Source organism: Suricata suricatta, chromosome 9 (genome assembly GCF_006229205.1).
Source record: "Suricata suricatta isolate VVHF042 chromosome 9, meerkat_22Aug2017_6uvM2_HiC, whole genome shotgun sequence".
NCBI lineage: Eukaryota > Metazoa > Chordata > Mammalia > Carnivora > Herpestidae > Suricata > Suricata suricatta.
The window spans coordinates 69,750,402-69,762,942 of record NC_043708.1 but is presented as its reverse complement, the minus strand read 5'-3'; the positions used below and the strand labels follow the sequence as shown (position 1 = coordinate 69,762,942).

The 12,541-nt window shown below is 56.7% G+C and overlaps 1 protein-coding gene and 1 long non-coding RNA gene across 19 annotated transcripts in view; one reads left to right on the top strand and one right to left on the bottom strand.

Moving 5' to 3' along the window:
* LOC115302826 overlaps window positions 1-12,331 on the top strand; it is a 19,417-nt gene extending 7,086 nt beyond the window's left edge. For 4 of the 7 annotated variants that reach the window (XR_003913657.1, XR_003913656.1, XR_003913654.1 and 1 more), the window contains 3 exons: window positions 4,606-5,970; window positions 7,036-7,176; window positions 7,721-12,331. This is a non-coding gene — a long non-coding RNA (uncharacterized LOC115302826). The remainder of the gene's footprint in view (window positions 1-4,605; window positions 5,971-7,035; window positions 7,177-7,720) is intronic. The other 3 variants (XR_003913653.1, XR_003913655.1, XR_003913652.1) reach the window with 3 other exon arrangements.
* Window positions 1,711-12,541, bottom strand: part of ZFHX2 (zinc finger homeobox 2) — a 28,475-nt gene continuing 17,644 nt past the window's right edge. For 9 of the 12 annotated variants that reach the window (XM_029952812.1, XM_029952814.1, XM_029952816.1 and 6 more), the window contains 7 exons: window positions 11,744-11,984; window positions 10,472-10,546; window positions 10,025-10,083; window positions 8,210-8,410; window positions 7,700-7,826; window positions 4,089-7,559; window positions 2,392-3,826 (listed from right to left, as the gene is read on the bottom strand). In XM_029952812.1, the coding sequence (XP_029808672.1) occupies window positions 2,847-3,826; window positions 4,089-7,559; window positions 7,700-7,826; window positions 8,210-8,410; window positions 10,025-10,083; window positions 10,472-10,546; window positions 11,744-11,984 (5,154 nt within the window). In that variant the 3' untranslated portion in view covers window positions 2,392-2,846. Of the gene's footprint in view, window positions 2,169-2,391; window positions 3,827-4,088; window positions 7,560-7,699; window positions 7,827-8,209; window positions 8,411-10,024; window positions 10,084-10,471; window positions 10,547-11,743; window positions 11,985-12,541 lie in introns of those variants that run through there. The other 3 variants (XR_003913650.1, XM_029952819.1, XM_029952818.1) reach the window with 3 other exon arrangements.

The window sequence follows — 12,541 nt, the reverse complement described above, 5'->3', positions numbered from 1 at the left end:
GGTAAAAGAAAAAGATAGGGAGGGAGGGTTGCAAAAGAGATGCTGAGAGGCGGGAAGGTTGGCAGGAAGATTGAGACCACAGTATATAGCCTGCATTTAAACCTGACTTCGTCTGAATGACTGGCTCTGCCCCACCCCAGTTTGCTAGAGTAGGAGCTTTCAATTTTAGAAATGAATGGGGGGCGCCTGGGTAGCTCAGCCGGTTAAGCCTCCGACTTCGGCTCAGGTCAGATCTCACGTTTGTGGGTTCAAGCCCCGCGTCAGGCTCTGTACTGACAGCTAGCTCAGAGCCTGGAGCCTGCTTCCGGTTCTGTGTCTCTTTCTCTCTCTGCCCCTCCCCCTCTCAGGCTCTGTGTCTCTCTGTATTAAAAATAAATAAAAAACATTAGGGACGCCTGGGTTAAGCCTCCAACTTCGGCTCAGGTCATATCTCATGTTCGTGGGTTTGAGCCCCGCGTCAGGCTCTGTGCTGACAGCTAGCTCAGAGCCTGGAGCCTGCTTCCAGTTCTGTGTCTCCTTCTCTCTCTGCCCCTCCCCCTCTCATGCTCTGTCTCTATCAAAAATAAATAAAACATTAAAAAAATAAAAAACATTAAAAAAAAATTTAGAAATGAATGGGCCAGAAATGCAATTCACAGAACCTGTGGGCACTAGGGACTCAGCTGAGTTTTCCCTCCCCCACTCTCCCCTCCCATCATCTGGGCACAGAAGCCACTACTTTGGTATTAACCAGTTCACAGGGCAGAGTGACAGGCCAGGAAGTCAAAATCCCAGGGCTAACTGAATTGGTGTGTCTGCATATTAAATGGATGATGGTAGTGGAAGAAGCCTAAAGGGAGAGTGTTTTACAAGGAGACTACCTTGAGAGGGAGGTCCCGGGGGGTAAGGGTGGCAGCAGAAATTACCTGGAGGACTGGGAGGTTTTGCAAGCTTTGTTGAACTTTGTTGAACTTCTTTGTTGAACTAAAGCACCTGCTTTTCTACCCTGTGCCAGTTTAGGTGGGCTTTGTGGTTGCCAGTTACCACCCGATGCCAGTAGAAACAATGAGAAGTGGGGACCCCTCTTCCGGCTCATTCCTTTTTCATTGGTTCCCTTGGTGGTGGTAGCAACCTATCAGACATTGATCTTGTGCTTTCAGTCACCTTGCCCGTCCACCCCCTCATCTGTCCTGAGCTCCAGAGCCCCATGGGCCTCCCAGACAGCCTAACTCCTTTGGTGGTGCCTCCAGCAGCTGCTGCTTGCTGGTGGGAGGAAGGGCAAGGGCAGGGGATAAGGGAAGAACAGGGATGGGGAACAAGGGGCCCCACAAAGGCAAGGAGTGCAAGAAGTGACCAGAAATGGGAAGGGGCAACTGGGAAGGGAAATAGTAGGGTTTTGTGAAAGAACCAAGAGAGGAAGTGGTGGTTAGCTGCACAAGAGTCTTACCCAAAATTCAGAAACCAAACTGCCCTGTCCACCCCTTTCTTCCTTGAACCTCCAAGATACATTTAGCAGCATTGACTCTTCTAACTAGCAGCTGAGAATGAGAGAATGTTGCCCGTCCTGATAAATACTCAGTTGAAGGGGCAAGGATAAGTCTCCCCGGTCTCTGGGCCCTTCTCCCCATTACCAGCCCAAGTCTGTGAGGCTGGGCATGGCCAGGGCCAGGCTGCATGGCTTTCCATCTTGAGGATCACAGAACCCACACAAGGACTTAAAGCCATTAGGTCTTCCAAAGACCAGTGGTTTAAAGAAACCCTCAACATGGAGGGGAAGGTAACACGAACAGGAAAAAAACACTTGTTTGATGGGAGACTTTTCAGGTTTTTTTTTTTTTTCTGTATTTTCCAAGTTTGTGTTTTACTTTAGTTCATTCCTCTGTCTCCATCTCTTTCCCGTGCACATGTGCGCGCGTGCTCTCTCGCTCGGTTTTTTGTTTTTGGTTGTGTATGTGTTTCAGTTTTTTAAAAGAACTTTGGATTTGCCGTTGGTGGGCAGCGCCGGTCCCAGAGGCTGGACCCCCACATGGCAGGGCTGGGGACAAGGGGCGGGCCCACGGCTGCTGAGAGGATCTCTGTGTTTAAAGCCTTTGAGAATAAGTTACTGCAGTTCCCAGGGTGCAGGGTGGGGGTTGGCAGAGGGGTTCCTGGCGGCGGCTTCCCCTAGAGTCCAGGCCGCAGGGGCTCCCCTGTCAGGTAAGGAGAAGGTTGGGAGGGAGGGGTGTGGGGAGAGTGAGCTGCGAGCACTTCTCCCCCTGCCAACCCCCAGTTTGGTTAGAGTTTTGTGGGCTCCCTGCCCATCCCAGGCTCCAACCTTGGGAGCCAGCTAGGTATTTGGAAAGTTTGTGAGCTGTGTGTCGCTCAAGACATGGGGGTAAGGAGAAGGGGGAGTAGCAATGTTTGTTTTCCTCCCCCCTTCTTTGCCTTGGGTTTTCTTTTTACTTTTTTTTTTTTTTTGGTGTTTTCTCAGTCAGCAGAACAGCATGGGATAACACGTACTTGTGTGTTTGCCGGGGGGTGACTGGAAATTCAGTGGGGAAAAGGTTGTAGGAAGATGGACTCAAGGACAGATCTTGTGTGGTGGGCAGGGCAGAGATGAGCAGACCATCAGGATGACAAGGTGGGTGTCTGTGAAGATGGGGCAAGGAGCCGCCAGGATCAGTGTGTGTCTGGGGGCGGGGGGAGGAGGCAGGACTCTGCTGGAGGTGGGGTGTGTGAAGCCCACTGAGGGTGGGAATTTAAAGATTCCCATGAGGCGGGCGGATATGAGGGCTGGGGTGAGGGATTTGAGCTCCCACTGAACACCCCTTGGAGTAAGGGAGGGAGCCCTGAGGCCCTCCCCTCTTCCCCCATCTTGGTTTATCTGTTTATAAAGCTAGAAGTGTAGAGGTAGTAGTAGTTTTTGGGTTGGAGTCCGTGTGAGGTAATCTTGCTTCCTCTTTGGCAAAAGCCACAGCAGCCGGGGCGGCGGTGGCGGCGTTGGTGACGGTGGTGGGTGGGCCCCCTGGGGGTGGGGCCGCCTTGCGCCTGTGGGCCGAGGAGCGCAGGTGAGAGGCCAGGGCTTCATGCCCACTCAGCAGCACCTCACATGCCAGGCAATGGTAGGTGCAGATGGGCACCCGCAGTGGGGGGGGCACAGAACCCCCAGAACCCCGCCCAAAGAAGCAGAAGGATCTCTGATGCGCAGTAGCCAGGGCCTCCCCATCAAATGCCATCTTGCACTGGCGGCACAGATAGCGGTGGGTCACATCCACGGTGGAGATGCCGGCACTGCTGGACAGCAGCTCATCGGCCTCCCCGGCCTCCCCCTCCCCCGGAGCAGGCAGTTCAGGAGGCTTTGGAGGCGCTGTAGCTGTGGGCTCAGGGGGCTGGGGTGGTGGCTGGAGGAGGGCATTGGGGAGCAGTCCGATGAGGGTCTGAGGTATCACAGGGTTCATGGGAAATAGCCCCTTCTTCATGCCATAGAGCTGTTGGAAATAGGCTCCCTGTAACTGGGGGCCAAAGACAGCTGGTGGTGTTGCTCCCCCTGCAGGGGGCAATGGGAAGGGCAGGAATTGGCCCCCCAACAGGGCTGGGACAGTAGCCTTCAGTGCTTTGAGGTTCTTGAGGGCGTCAGTGGAGGAGTTGGTGGGGGCTGCAACTGACTTGCGCTCACCAGAGACCTTGTCCCCAGAGGGCTCAGTAGGGGGCCCTGGGGCAGGGTCAGTGGTGCCTGCTGTGGAGTTGTTAGTTTGCTCGGGCACAGGTCTCTGAGGTAAGGGACAGCCTGGGCCAGCAGTCTGAACCACTGTGGTAGCAGGCAGGACTGAAGTGGTGAGGCCCAGGAGGCCAGAGGAGGCTGCAGGGCCTAGGAAGACGAAAGGAGGGATGAAGGATTAGATTAGCCACATCCTGGCCTGCTGTCCACCTGGCCATTGGCCACCTCCAGCCCCACCCTTGCTCGTTTCCCCCACCTAGCTGCCTTGCTCCCTTCCCCTCCCTTCTCTCCCCAAACAGCTTGAAACTAAGGAAGGCCACAGGAGAGAGGAGGTGGAAGAGTCAAGGAGAAAAAAGGGGCATGTCATTAGAGTTGCTTTCTGAAGTCCAACCCCTCCCAACTGCCCACTCACCTGAATTGAAAGGAGTGAGGCTGCCCAGCGGGGGCTGGGCCAGAGCTGGACCAGACAAGAGGACAGGGGCCAGGCGAGGCAGGGCCGGGGCAGCCCCAAGGGGCATAGAGGCAGGTGTGGTGGCAGGTGGGGCCTTGGGAGCTGGGGGTGCCTCAGGTGCTGGGGCCAACTCATAGCACTTGCTTTCACTCTTCAGCTGGGCTCGGACTGCCTCTTTGAGCTTGGCCAGGTGCTGGCGGGAAAAGAGATGGCCTCGGCAGGAGACATAGAAATCATATTTGACATCACAGTAGGGGCAGTCTGTGCGTTGGGCTCCCAAGGGACCCTCATTGCTGCCCCCAGTCCCACCAACCGCTGCCCCTTGCAGTTTGGCCTTCTTTTCCTTGGCACGAGCATTCTGGAACCAGACCTGGATGACTCTCTTGGGCAGCCCAATCTCCTCCCCCAGCACCTCACACTCCTGCATGGTTGGGGTACGGTAGGCTTCATAGCAGGCTTTCATGATCTTCAACTGCAGGCTGCTCATCTGGGTCCTGTAGCGCCGCTGCCCCATTCCATCTGGAACTCCGACCCCACTTCCTGTTCCTCCACTGCTTCCTCCAGCCCCAGGGGACTCTGGTTCAGCCAGACTGGAAGCAGATGAATCGCTGAGATCCCCTGCAGATGGACTGCAGGCCTCGCTCTCTGGTGAAGCTTTAGGTGGCTCCTCTGCACCCTCTTCCTCACTGGGTGGGGGTGGAGGTGGGAGAGGTAGAGGTGGCTCTGGTGTTGGGGTGGTGGCCTCTTTCCCAGGTGGTAGAAAAGGCAGGGGCCCGGCAGCAGGAGTAACTGGGGGGTAGGGAAAAGCAGCTGCTTCCCGCTTTGGGGCTTCCCTCCCAGTCCCATCATCTACCTTGCCCAACAAGAGGTTGAACTTGGGGAAGGTGGCAGGGGCAGGAATGACAGGGGGCTTCACTGCTGGATTAGGCACCCCACCTGGCGTGTTTCGAAACTGGCCTTTCCTCTCCCGGGCCCTGGTGTTCTGGAACCAGACCTGCACCACTCGCTTTTTGAGTCCCACCTCCTCAGAGATGCAGTCGAGCATCTTGCGTGTCGGGTTGGAATCTTGCATGTACCAGCGGTACAGGATCTCCAGCTGCTCGGGCAGGATGGTGGTACGTAGGCGCTTGTCCCTAGGGGGCTCACCCTCCCCTCCACCCCCTGCTTCACTGCCCGTTGGGGACAGGCTGCCCTCCTCATGCTTCCGTTTTAGCGGTGGCCCTGGGGCTGGTGGAGCACCTGCCACCAGGGGGCTTCGTTCTCCAAACACCAGCAAGGGCAGATCAAGGAGGTGGGGGGCAGCGCTGGGCTGCACAGAAGGCAGGAGGTGTAGCCGCTGGTGACTGGTCAGGAGGTCTTGGCTGGGGAAAGACATGGTGCACTGGTCACAAGTATGGGCTGCGGAAGGTGAAGGAGGGGCCCTCCCTGCAGGCTCTTTGCCTCCTGGGTTTGTTGCCTCTGCTTGGCTCAGCTCTTCCCCGTCTGTGGGTTCAGGTGAGGGGCCCTTGGGCCCTGTGGGAGGTTCCAGGCTCTGTTCCTCCTCTGCGTCCTCCTCCTCTACCTCTTCCTCTTCTTCCCCTCTCTCTGCCTCTTCCTCCTCCTCTTCAGGGGGCTGGTCATCATAGCATTTCTTGAGGTGCCGCACCAACTCAAAAACACAAGAGAAGGTGGCGTGGCAGCGCCTGCAACCAGAGGCTCCCCCGCTGCCACCTCCAGTCGGCACAGGGCCACCTTCAATGGCATTTTTGCGTGCTTTCTGGCGGGCATTCTGGAACCACACTACCACCACACGGGTAGCCAGACCCAGGAGACTTGCAAGCCGCTCCACTTCTCCATCCTTGGGGTAAGCACTGGTCTCGAAGAAAGACTGCAGGGCTTGGGTCTGGAACTCTGTAAACTTGGTTCTGGAGAACCTGCGGCCTGCAGGGACCAGAGGAGGCAGACTCCCTCTGGAGCTTTCTTCCTCCTCTGGTGGCCAGGGTCCTGCCCGGCCTCGCTCCTCAGAGGGACGGGCGCCCCCTGCCTCGGGCTCTGGGACCAGGAAGGGTGGGCCCAGTTGGGGAGCTGGTGAATCCAGGGACCCATCAGGAGGCTTGGGGGGCTCTGCAGGGGGTGGGTAGAGGCTATCATAGCTCTTTCGAAACTGAGCAGCGTAACGGCTCAGGGCCTCAAAGGGCAGAAATCGGCGGTGGACATGCTCCTCATGTGTCTTGAGGATAAGCATATTGGAGAAGAGTTTCCCACAGGCCCCACAGGCCAGCTTGTCTCCACCCCCCAGGGCCTCTGGTGGGGGTGGAGCTGGGGGAGGGGGCACAGCCTGCTTCCCTTCATTGTACTGGATCACCAGCTCAAAGCCAAAGTTTTCTAGAAGGGCTTTGGCTGCAGTGCGGGCTGCTTCATTGGGCGTTGAATTGGGGGGTGAGGTGGGCCCTGCCTCATTCCCCTCTTCTGCCATGGGGGGCCGCTCCCACTCCCGCTCAGCTAGCTCAGCCTTAGGGGGTGGGGGAGGGGGCGGGGGAGTGGCAGCTGGCAGAGACAGCAGAGGTGTGGGCCCAGCCAGTGCCAGCTTGGGCCCCACCTTGAGGTCATGGAGGTAGAAGGGCAGGAGCAGCTGTTGCTGCTGGAGCTTAAGCAGTGATTCGGGCACCAGCGGGAAGGGGGGCAAGACTGGTGGGGTGAAGAGGGGTGCTGGGAACCGGTGCAGGTCCAAGGGGGGTGGGGGAGGTGACAGGAAGGGTAACCCAGATATGAAGCCACCAGGGTCAGGGCCCTTCTCAGCGCCCACCTCCCCCTCCATCTCGCCTTCCTTGGAGTCTTCTTGGCCACGCTCTGGCCCCTCGGCCTTAGCGTCAGTCTTATTCCCCCGAGAGCGAGTCTGGTGCAGAACTGAGCGCATGTGGATCTCTAGGGTGGAGCTCTGGTTGTAGGAGACTCGGCAGACCGTGCACTTAAAGGGCTTGTCTGTGGCGGCAGCACTGGGAGGCGCAGCACCTGCCTCTCCTCGGGCAGGACCGGACGGGTCAATGGCAGCCTTCTTCATCTTGTGCAGGTGAGAGACAGAGTTGTAATGGACCAGGAGGATATTCTTCTGTGTGAAGGACTCTTTACACACAGTGCACTTATAGGGCCGGGCAGGGTCAAGAAACTTGTCCAGGGCAAAGTTGGTGGTCTTCCGATAGGTCAGAGGGTGGCGGGAGTCAGCTGGAGCTGGCTCTGCAGGGCGGGGCTCCCCCACACTCCCCTCTTCCTCCTCAGCCACGGTGGGTGGAGGGGCCATCTCTTCCGCCGGGGCATCAGGCCGAGGGGCTGGCGATGGGGCTGGAGAAGGGGTTTGATCAGGGCTTCCTGGGGGCTTGTCTGGGGCCTCAGCTGAGGGCGGGGGAGGCTCAGGAAGAGGATCAGGACTGGCTTCTGGGGTCAGATGGGGCCCTTCTGAGGGAAAAGAAGGGTGCCATGAGAAGGGAGCTTTGTCCAAAGTCAGACCCCACCCACCCAACATCCAGGGCAACTGATCCTTGGCTCAGATGTCTTCAGACCCTCTTGGTCCATGGAGCCCAGGTCCCCTTTCTTACCTGCTCCCTGTTCTCTGCTAGGTGCAGGCTCTGGCCCAGGAGCAGGGGGCTCCGGAGCGTCCCCCAGTGGGCATACAGTGGGCCCAAGCAGCACTTTGGTCGTAAAGGTCATCTCTACAGTTGTTGCCTGTAATGGAATAAAGCCCAGTGACTCCCCTGCTCTGACCTGTCCCACTACTCCTCACGCCCTGCTCTTCACCTGTGCTTATGCCCAGCCCCTGTACAGGGCACCAGTCTCCTCCTGGACACACTCCCCTAACTTTGGCTTTTCCCCAGAGGAGAGGGCCTGGGCCACTGCCTCTCCTGCACCAAAGTCCATGCCGCCCTTTGAACAGCTCTTGTCATGACCTAATGGAAATGAAGGAAATGCTTAGCTCCCTCACCAGTGAGCAGAGGCAGCCAGATGAGCTCTGCTGTTTCCTCCCAATTCTTGCCTGGACAGCCTTGCCTCTTCCCCTCCTGGCCCAAACAGGGCCTTCCTGGACGGCTCTGCACCCAGCCGGTACTCACCACAAGCAGCAGCTTCTCAACGCACTCGGGCACCACGTTGTGAAGGTGGCTAAGGTGGAAGTGCAAGGCAGACCGGCCCACCAGCTGCTCCTGGCACAGAGGACACCTGTACTTGGGCTGCACTGCATGCTGGGAGAGTGCATGAGCCCTCACCTGGTCAGGCGCCGGGCTCAGGAAGCTGCAGTATGGACAGCAGAATACCTGGGGGCATATGGGTGGTGGACGAGGTGTCAGGGAAGGGTGGGATCCACCATCACCCAGCCCTTTGTGTTCTTGGACACACTCCCGATTTAGGAGGAGTGAGCCCCATTTGGAGGCATCAAGGCATCACCACGGATCCAGCAAGAAGCTGGCTCCTCCCTTATTTCCCTTCCACTGGGACAAAGGCCCAGGCTAGACTTTCTCCTTGCCTTCCTTCTTTGTCCGGCCCTCTCCCTCCATCCTGGCCTGGCTTTCCTTGATCTTTCCCTGTCTCTGCTGCCTTGCTTAGTATTTCAGCTAACAGTATGACCCTGAACCTACCTTCTCCGGATTTAGGTTTCTTTTCTTACTCACTCACACCCTGCTGTGTCTTCTCTGTGAGATGGCTCCCCTACCCTCTGGCACATCTAGACCCAGAGGCTCCTTCATCCCTGCCCACTCTGTCTCTCCAAGGTCCCTAGCCAGAGTGTCTCTGAAGAGGCGCCCTCCCTACCTGTCTGCTCAGAAGCAGACTCATTCTCCCAGAGGCTTAGCAGCTCCCACTTTCTTTTCCTTCTCCCCTTCTTAATGTAAACAAACACCACAGCTCCCCCAGCGGCCCAGGAAAATTCTGCCCTGGCTGTGCTGGCACATACCGGCCCACATCTCCAGAGGGGTGGGGCTGAGTGAAGGCCCAGTCTCTGCCTTAGTCACCTGACTGCCCGACCTGGCGACCTGGCTCCCTTCCTCTCTGGCCTCCCTGTGCCACTGGTCCAGGCTCACATACTGGGAAAGGAAGGCCATAAAGGAAAAGCATCCAGATGGTCATTTTAATGCACTCAGCCCTAGGAACAGTCATCTGGAATCAGTCTGAGGAGGGAACAGGAGTGAAAAGGGCCTGGCCAGCACTGTCGGAATGTAATAATCCTGCCTATTGAGGTCCCATTTGGAGATCTGTGAGGAAAGGGCAGCATGGAGCCTCAGGACCCAGGCTGGGAGTCCCCTCAGAATCCATACTTTCAGGCCACAGAGCTAAACCACCCAGGTCCTGCCTAGGCCAGGCAGAGGCCTAAAGCTGGAAGACTTTGAGAGCCGCAGGGTTTGCTATCTGGGTCAGCTGGGCTGGGGCTTCTGCCCTCAGGAGAAAATGCCTGTATGGTTCCGTGCAGGCTTGGGGCCTTCTGCAGGAGAGGACCATCTGTGTCTAGTTGTCTTTCTGCTCCTGACAAGAATAGAGAGCTGGGCAGCAGCTGCCTTTTGGTTTGGGCTTGCACTTTTTTCTTTCTTCCTCCCCTCCTTCATCCACCTACTTCTAGCTTTTCCTACCTCAGTACAGCTTCTGTCTTCACTTTTCCCTCAAGTCCTGCCCTCCCTTGTCTTCTCTCTAAGCTCCACCCCTAGGGTCAGCTCTGCTCCGTGTATGGTGCTGAACATATAGCTGGCCCTAGGTGGCATCTCTTACTGTTGTGTTCTGAGATGTCACAAGCATGACAAAACTAGGTCTGCCTTTAGTCTGAAATCTGGCTATAGAGCTCTACTGGTAAGAATTTCCGGCTTTAGAATATGAATAGATCTCAGTAAAACCAGCCCCCACCCCCACGTCCCCCAGCTCTTCCCAGTTATCCCAATTCTGACCGTGGTCTGGTTGGCGCTGTCTCCTAGAGAGCCAGTCTTGTTCTCGGCCTCTTCAGAAGCTGAAAGGAGATTAAAAAACTGTGACAGCCCTCCCTCTTCCTTCCCAGACCCCCAGCCCTTAAGATGAGCTGACTTGTAGCAGAGAGCCTCCAGGGTTGGGGGTTGGGTTCAGGGGAAAGGGCAAGAAGGTACAAAGCTGTACACAGTCTAGGGAGCAGAGGCCCAGCAGGGCTGATCCCAGGTTAGCGAGATGGCCAGATTTAAGCCTTTTGTGGCTCCCCCTCCTTTCCCTCTGATGAGCCCTTTCTTGTATCAGTTTGGCTCCATGCACCTAGGAGGCCTTGCTGGGCAGCTGGATTCCTGCAGAATCCCATGTACATCTCAGAAGTTAGGGGGCAGGGGCAGGAAGCAAGGATGGAGAGAAAATGGACCAGATGAGCGACTCACCCAATTGCTCTGTCTTGTTCTGAGCATCTTTTTCAGGGGTGGGCAGCTCAGCTAAGGGAGTGACAGGAGCCTTCCCTGTGTGGGATGAGGGGAGAGCCAACTTAAAAGAGTGAATCATCAGGAAAGGGAGGACACAGGGCAGAGGAAGCAGAAGGAGAAAATGGATAGATGAGTCAAAAAGCTGCGGAAAAGAAACATGAAATGACAGCATTGGAGCTGAGAGAGCCTAAGAGATTAAGTACCCAGCCCCCATCATTTAAAGATGAGGAAACAAGTCTGGCCATAGGCGGCAGAGACAGGGCTGACTGGGCTCCCTGCCTGCTGGTCCTGGAAACAAGGAGACCAAGAACATAAGGGGAGGGGCACTGGAGAAGGAAAGGGAAGTTGAATGGAAGCAGGTGCGGCAAGCAGGTCTGGCTGGGAGAGGAGATTACCACTCAAGTAAGAATTGACAGATGTGTAGGAATTTATTTTCGGTGGCAGCCTAATTAAAGTGTTAAAGTTCCTTAACTCCATTCAGCCCTGCGCCAGGATCATTAGCTATTGATCTGGGCCCCTCCGGCACTTAACTCCAGCCAGCATATTGGCAATTCAATTAGCACCAGTCAATGCTGCCTGTTCCTGGTTCCTGCTGCCCATACCCTCACCCTTGCCCACTGCCAGTCCTTACAAAGCCCAGATACCCATGCCCACCTCTGACAGCCCCTTCCAGGCTTCTCTCCTGCACCCTCTGGATCAATGGTGCCTGGCAGGCTGTTCCTGGTGTCTGCTAGTACAACCTCAGCTGCCTAAGGGGGGACCCTAAGCCCAGCCTTCGGGCTGAAGACCTCCTAGGAGACAGGAAGAGGCTGGGGAACTCAAAGGCTTCCTATCCCTGCAGCCTTTGGGCCAGGCCCACGGTTCCCATCTTCTGACGTGCCCTGACCCAGCACAAAGTGAATTCCATTCTTCTGTTTTTCTGCTTCCTCTCTCCTTCCTGGCCAGCTCCTGCCACCCCACCCCACCCAGTGTTGCTGGGATGCTGGTGAGGATTTGAAATGACAATTCCTCATCTACCTTCCTGTTCTCTGCTCGCCACCCAGCAAAGCCCTTGCCTTTCACTGCCTCCATCCTCCCACGGCCTCTTGCTCCTTGCTTCACTGGGCAGCCTCACTCTTCCCCAAGTCTGGTTTTATCACTCCTTCCCACTTGCTCTCGACTGCCACAGACCTGTTTCTCCTCACTGGTATCCTCCCACCTGTTGCCCACCCTGCCCAGTCCCCTCTTCCTCACCGGGAGTCCGGAGCTGCCCATGGCTGAAGCTCAGGATGCTCTGAATAGCCGAGAGCCCTTCCTCGGCCGTGGGGCCACTCTGCAGCAACTGCAGACGCCGCTGGGCCTGGGCGTCACGGTGGGCCGGTGCGCGCAGGTGCTGCAGCACAGCCAGGCGGGAGGGCGTCTCCCACGCACACAGCAGGCAGCGGAACAGCCCCAGCTCAGCCCCTGCTGGGGGTCCCTCCATCTCCAGCAGAAACTGGAAGCACGGAAAGAGACTGCTCAGGCCCAGAAGGCACAGATGCCTGTAGATCTCAGGGGCCCCTTTCACCTCCCCCAAAGGAGCCTGCCTAGGCAGCAGCACCCCCTCGTTCCCCATCCCTTCCATCCTCTTGAGCCCCTTCTTTTCCCTTCTATGGCCACCTGAATATTACTTCTTTTTCTCCCCTGTCTCCTCTCCTTTACCAATACTAGGCTCCCTCCGAGTAGGTGAATGGAATCTGGTTCCATCCTCTTGAACTGATGACAAGATGGCCTGAGCAGATACTCCCCTTTAGTCCCAAACACCAGAAAATCTGAATAAAGTATTGGATTCATTTTGTCAGAGTCCACCATCCTTTGATCTCCCCTCCATGACTATCTCCAAAAAGTCAATTATCCCAGTACATACTTGCCCTCATATCTATTCCTGCCACCCTGGGTCTTCCCATCGCTCTCCCACTCGGCATCTCCTTGCTTGGTCCTCACGCCCTTCTCTTCTCTCCCCCCAGAGGCTCTGTGCTGCTCCCCTCAAGCCCCAGACACTGCCAGCCCTGC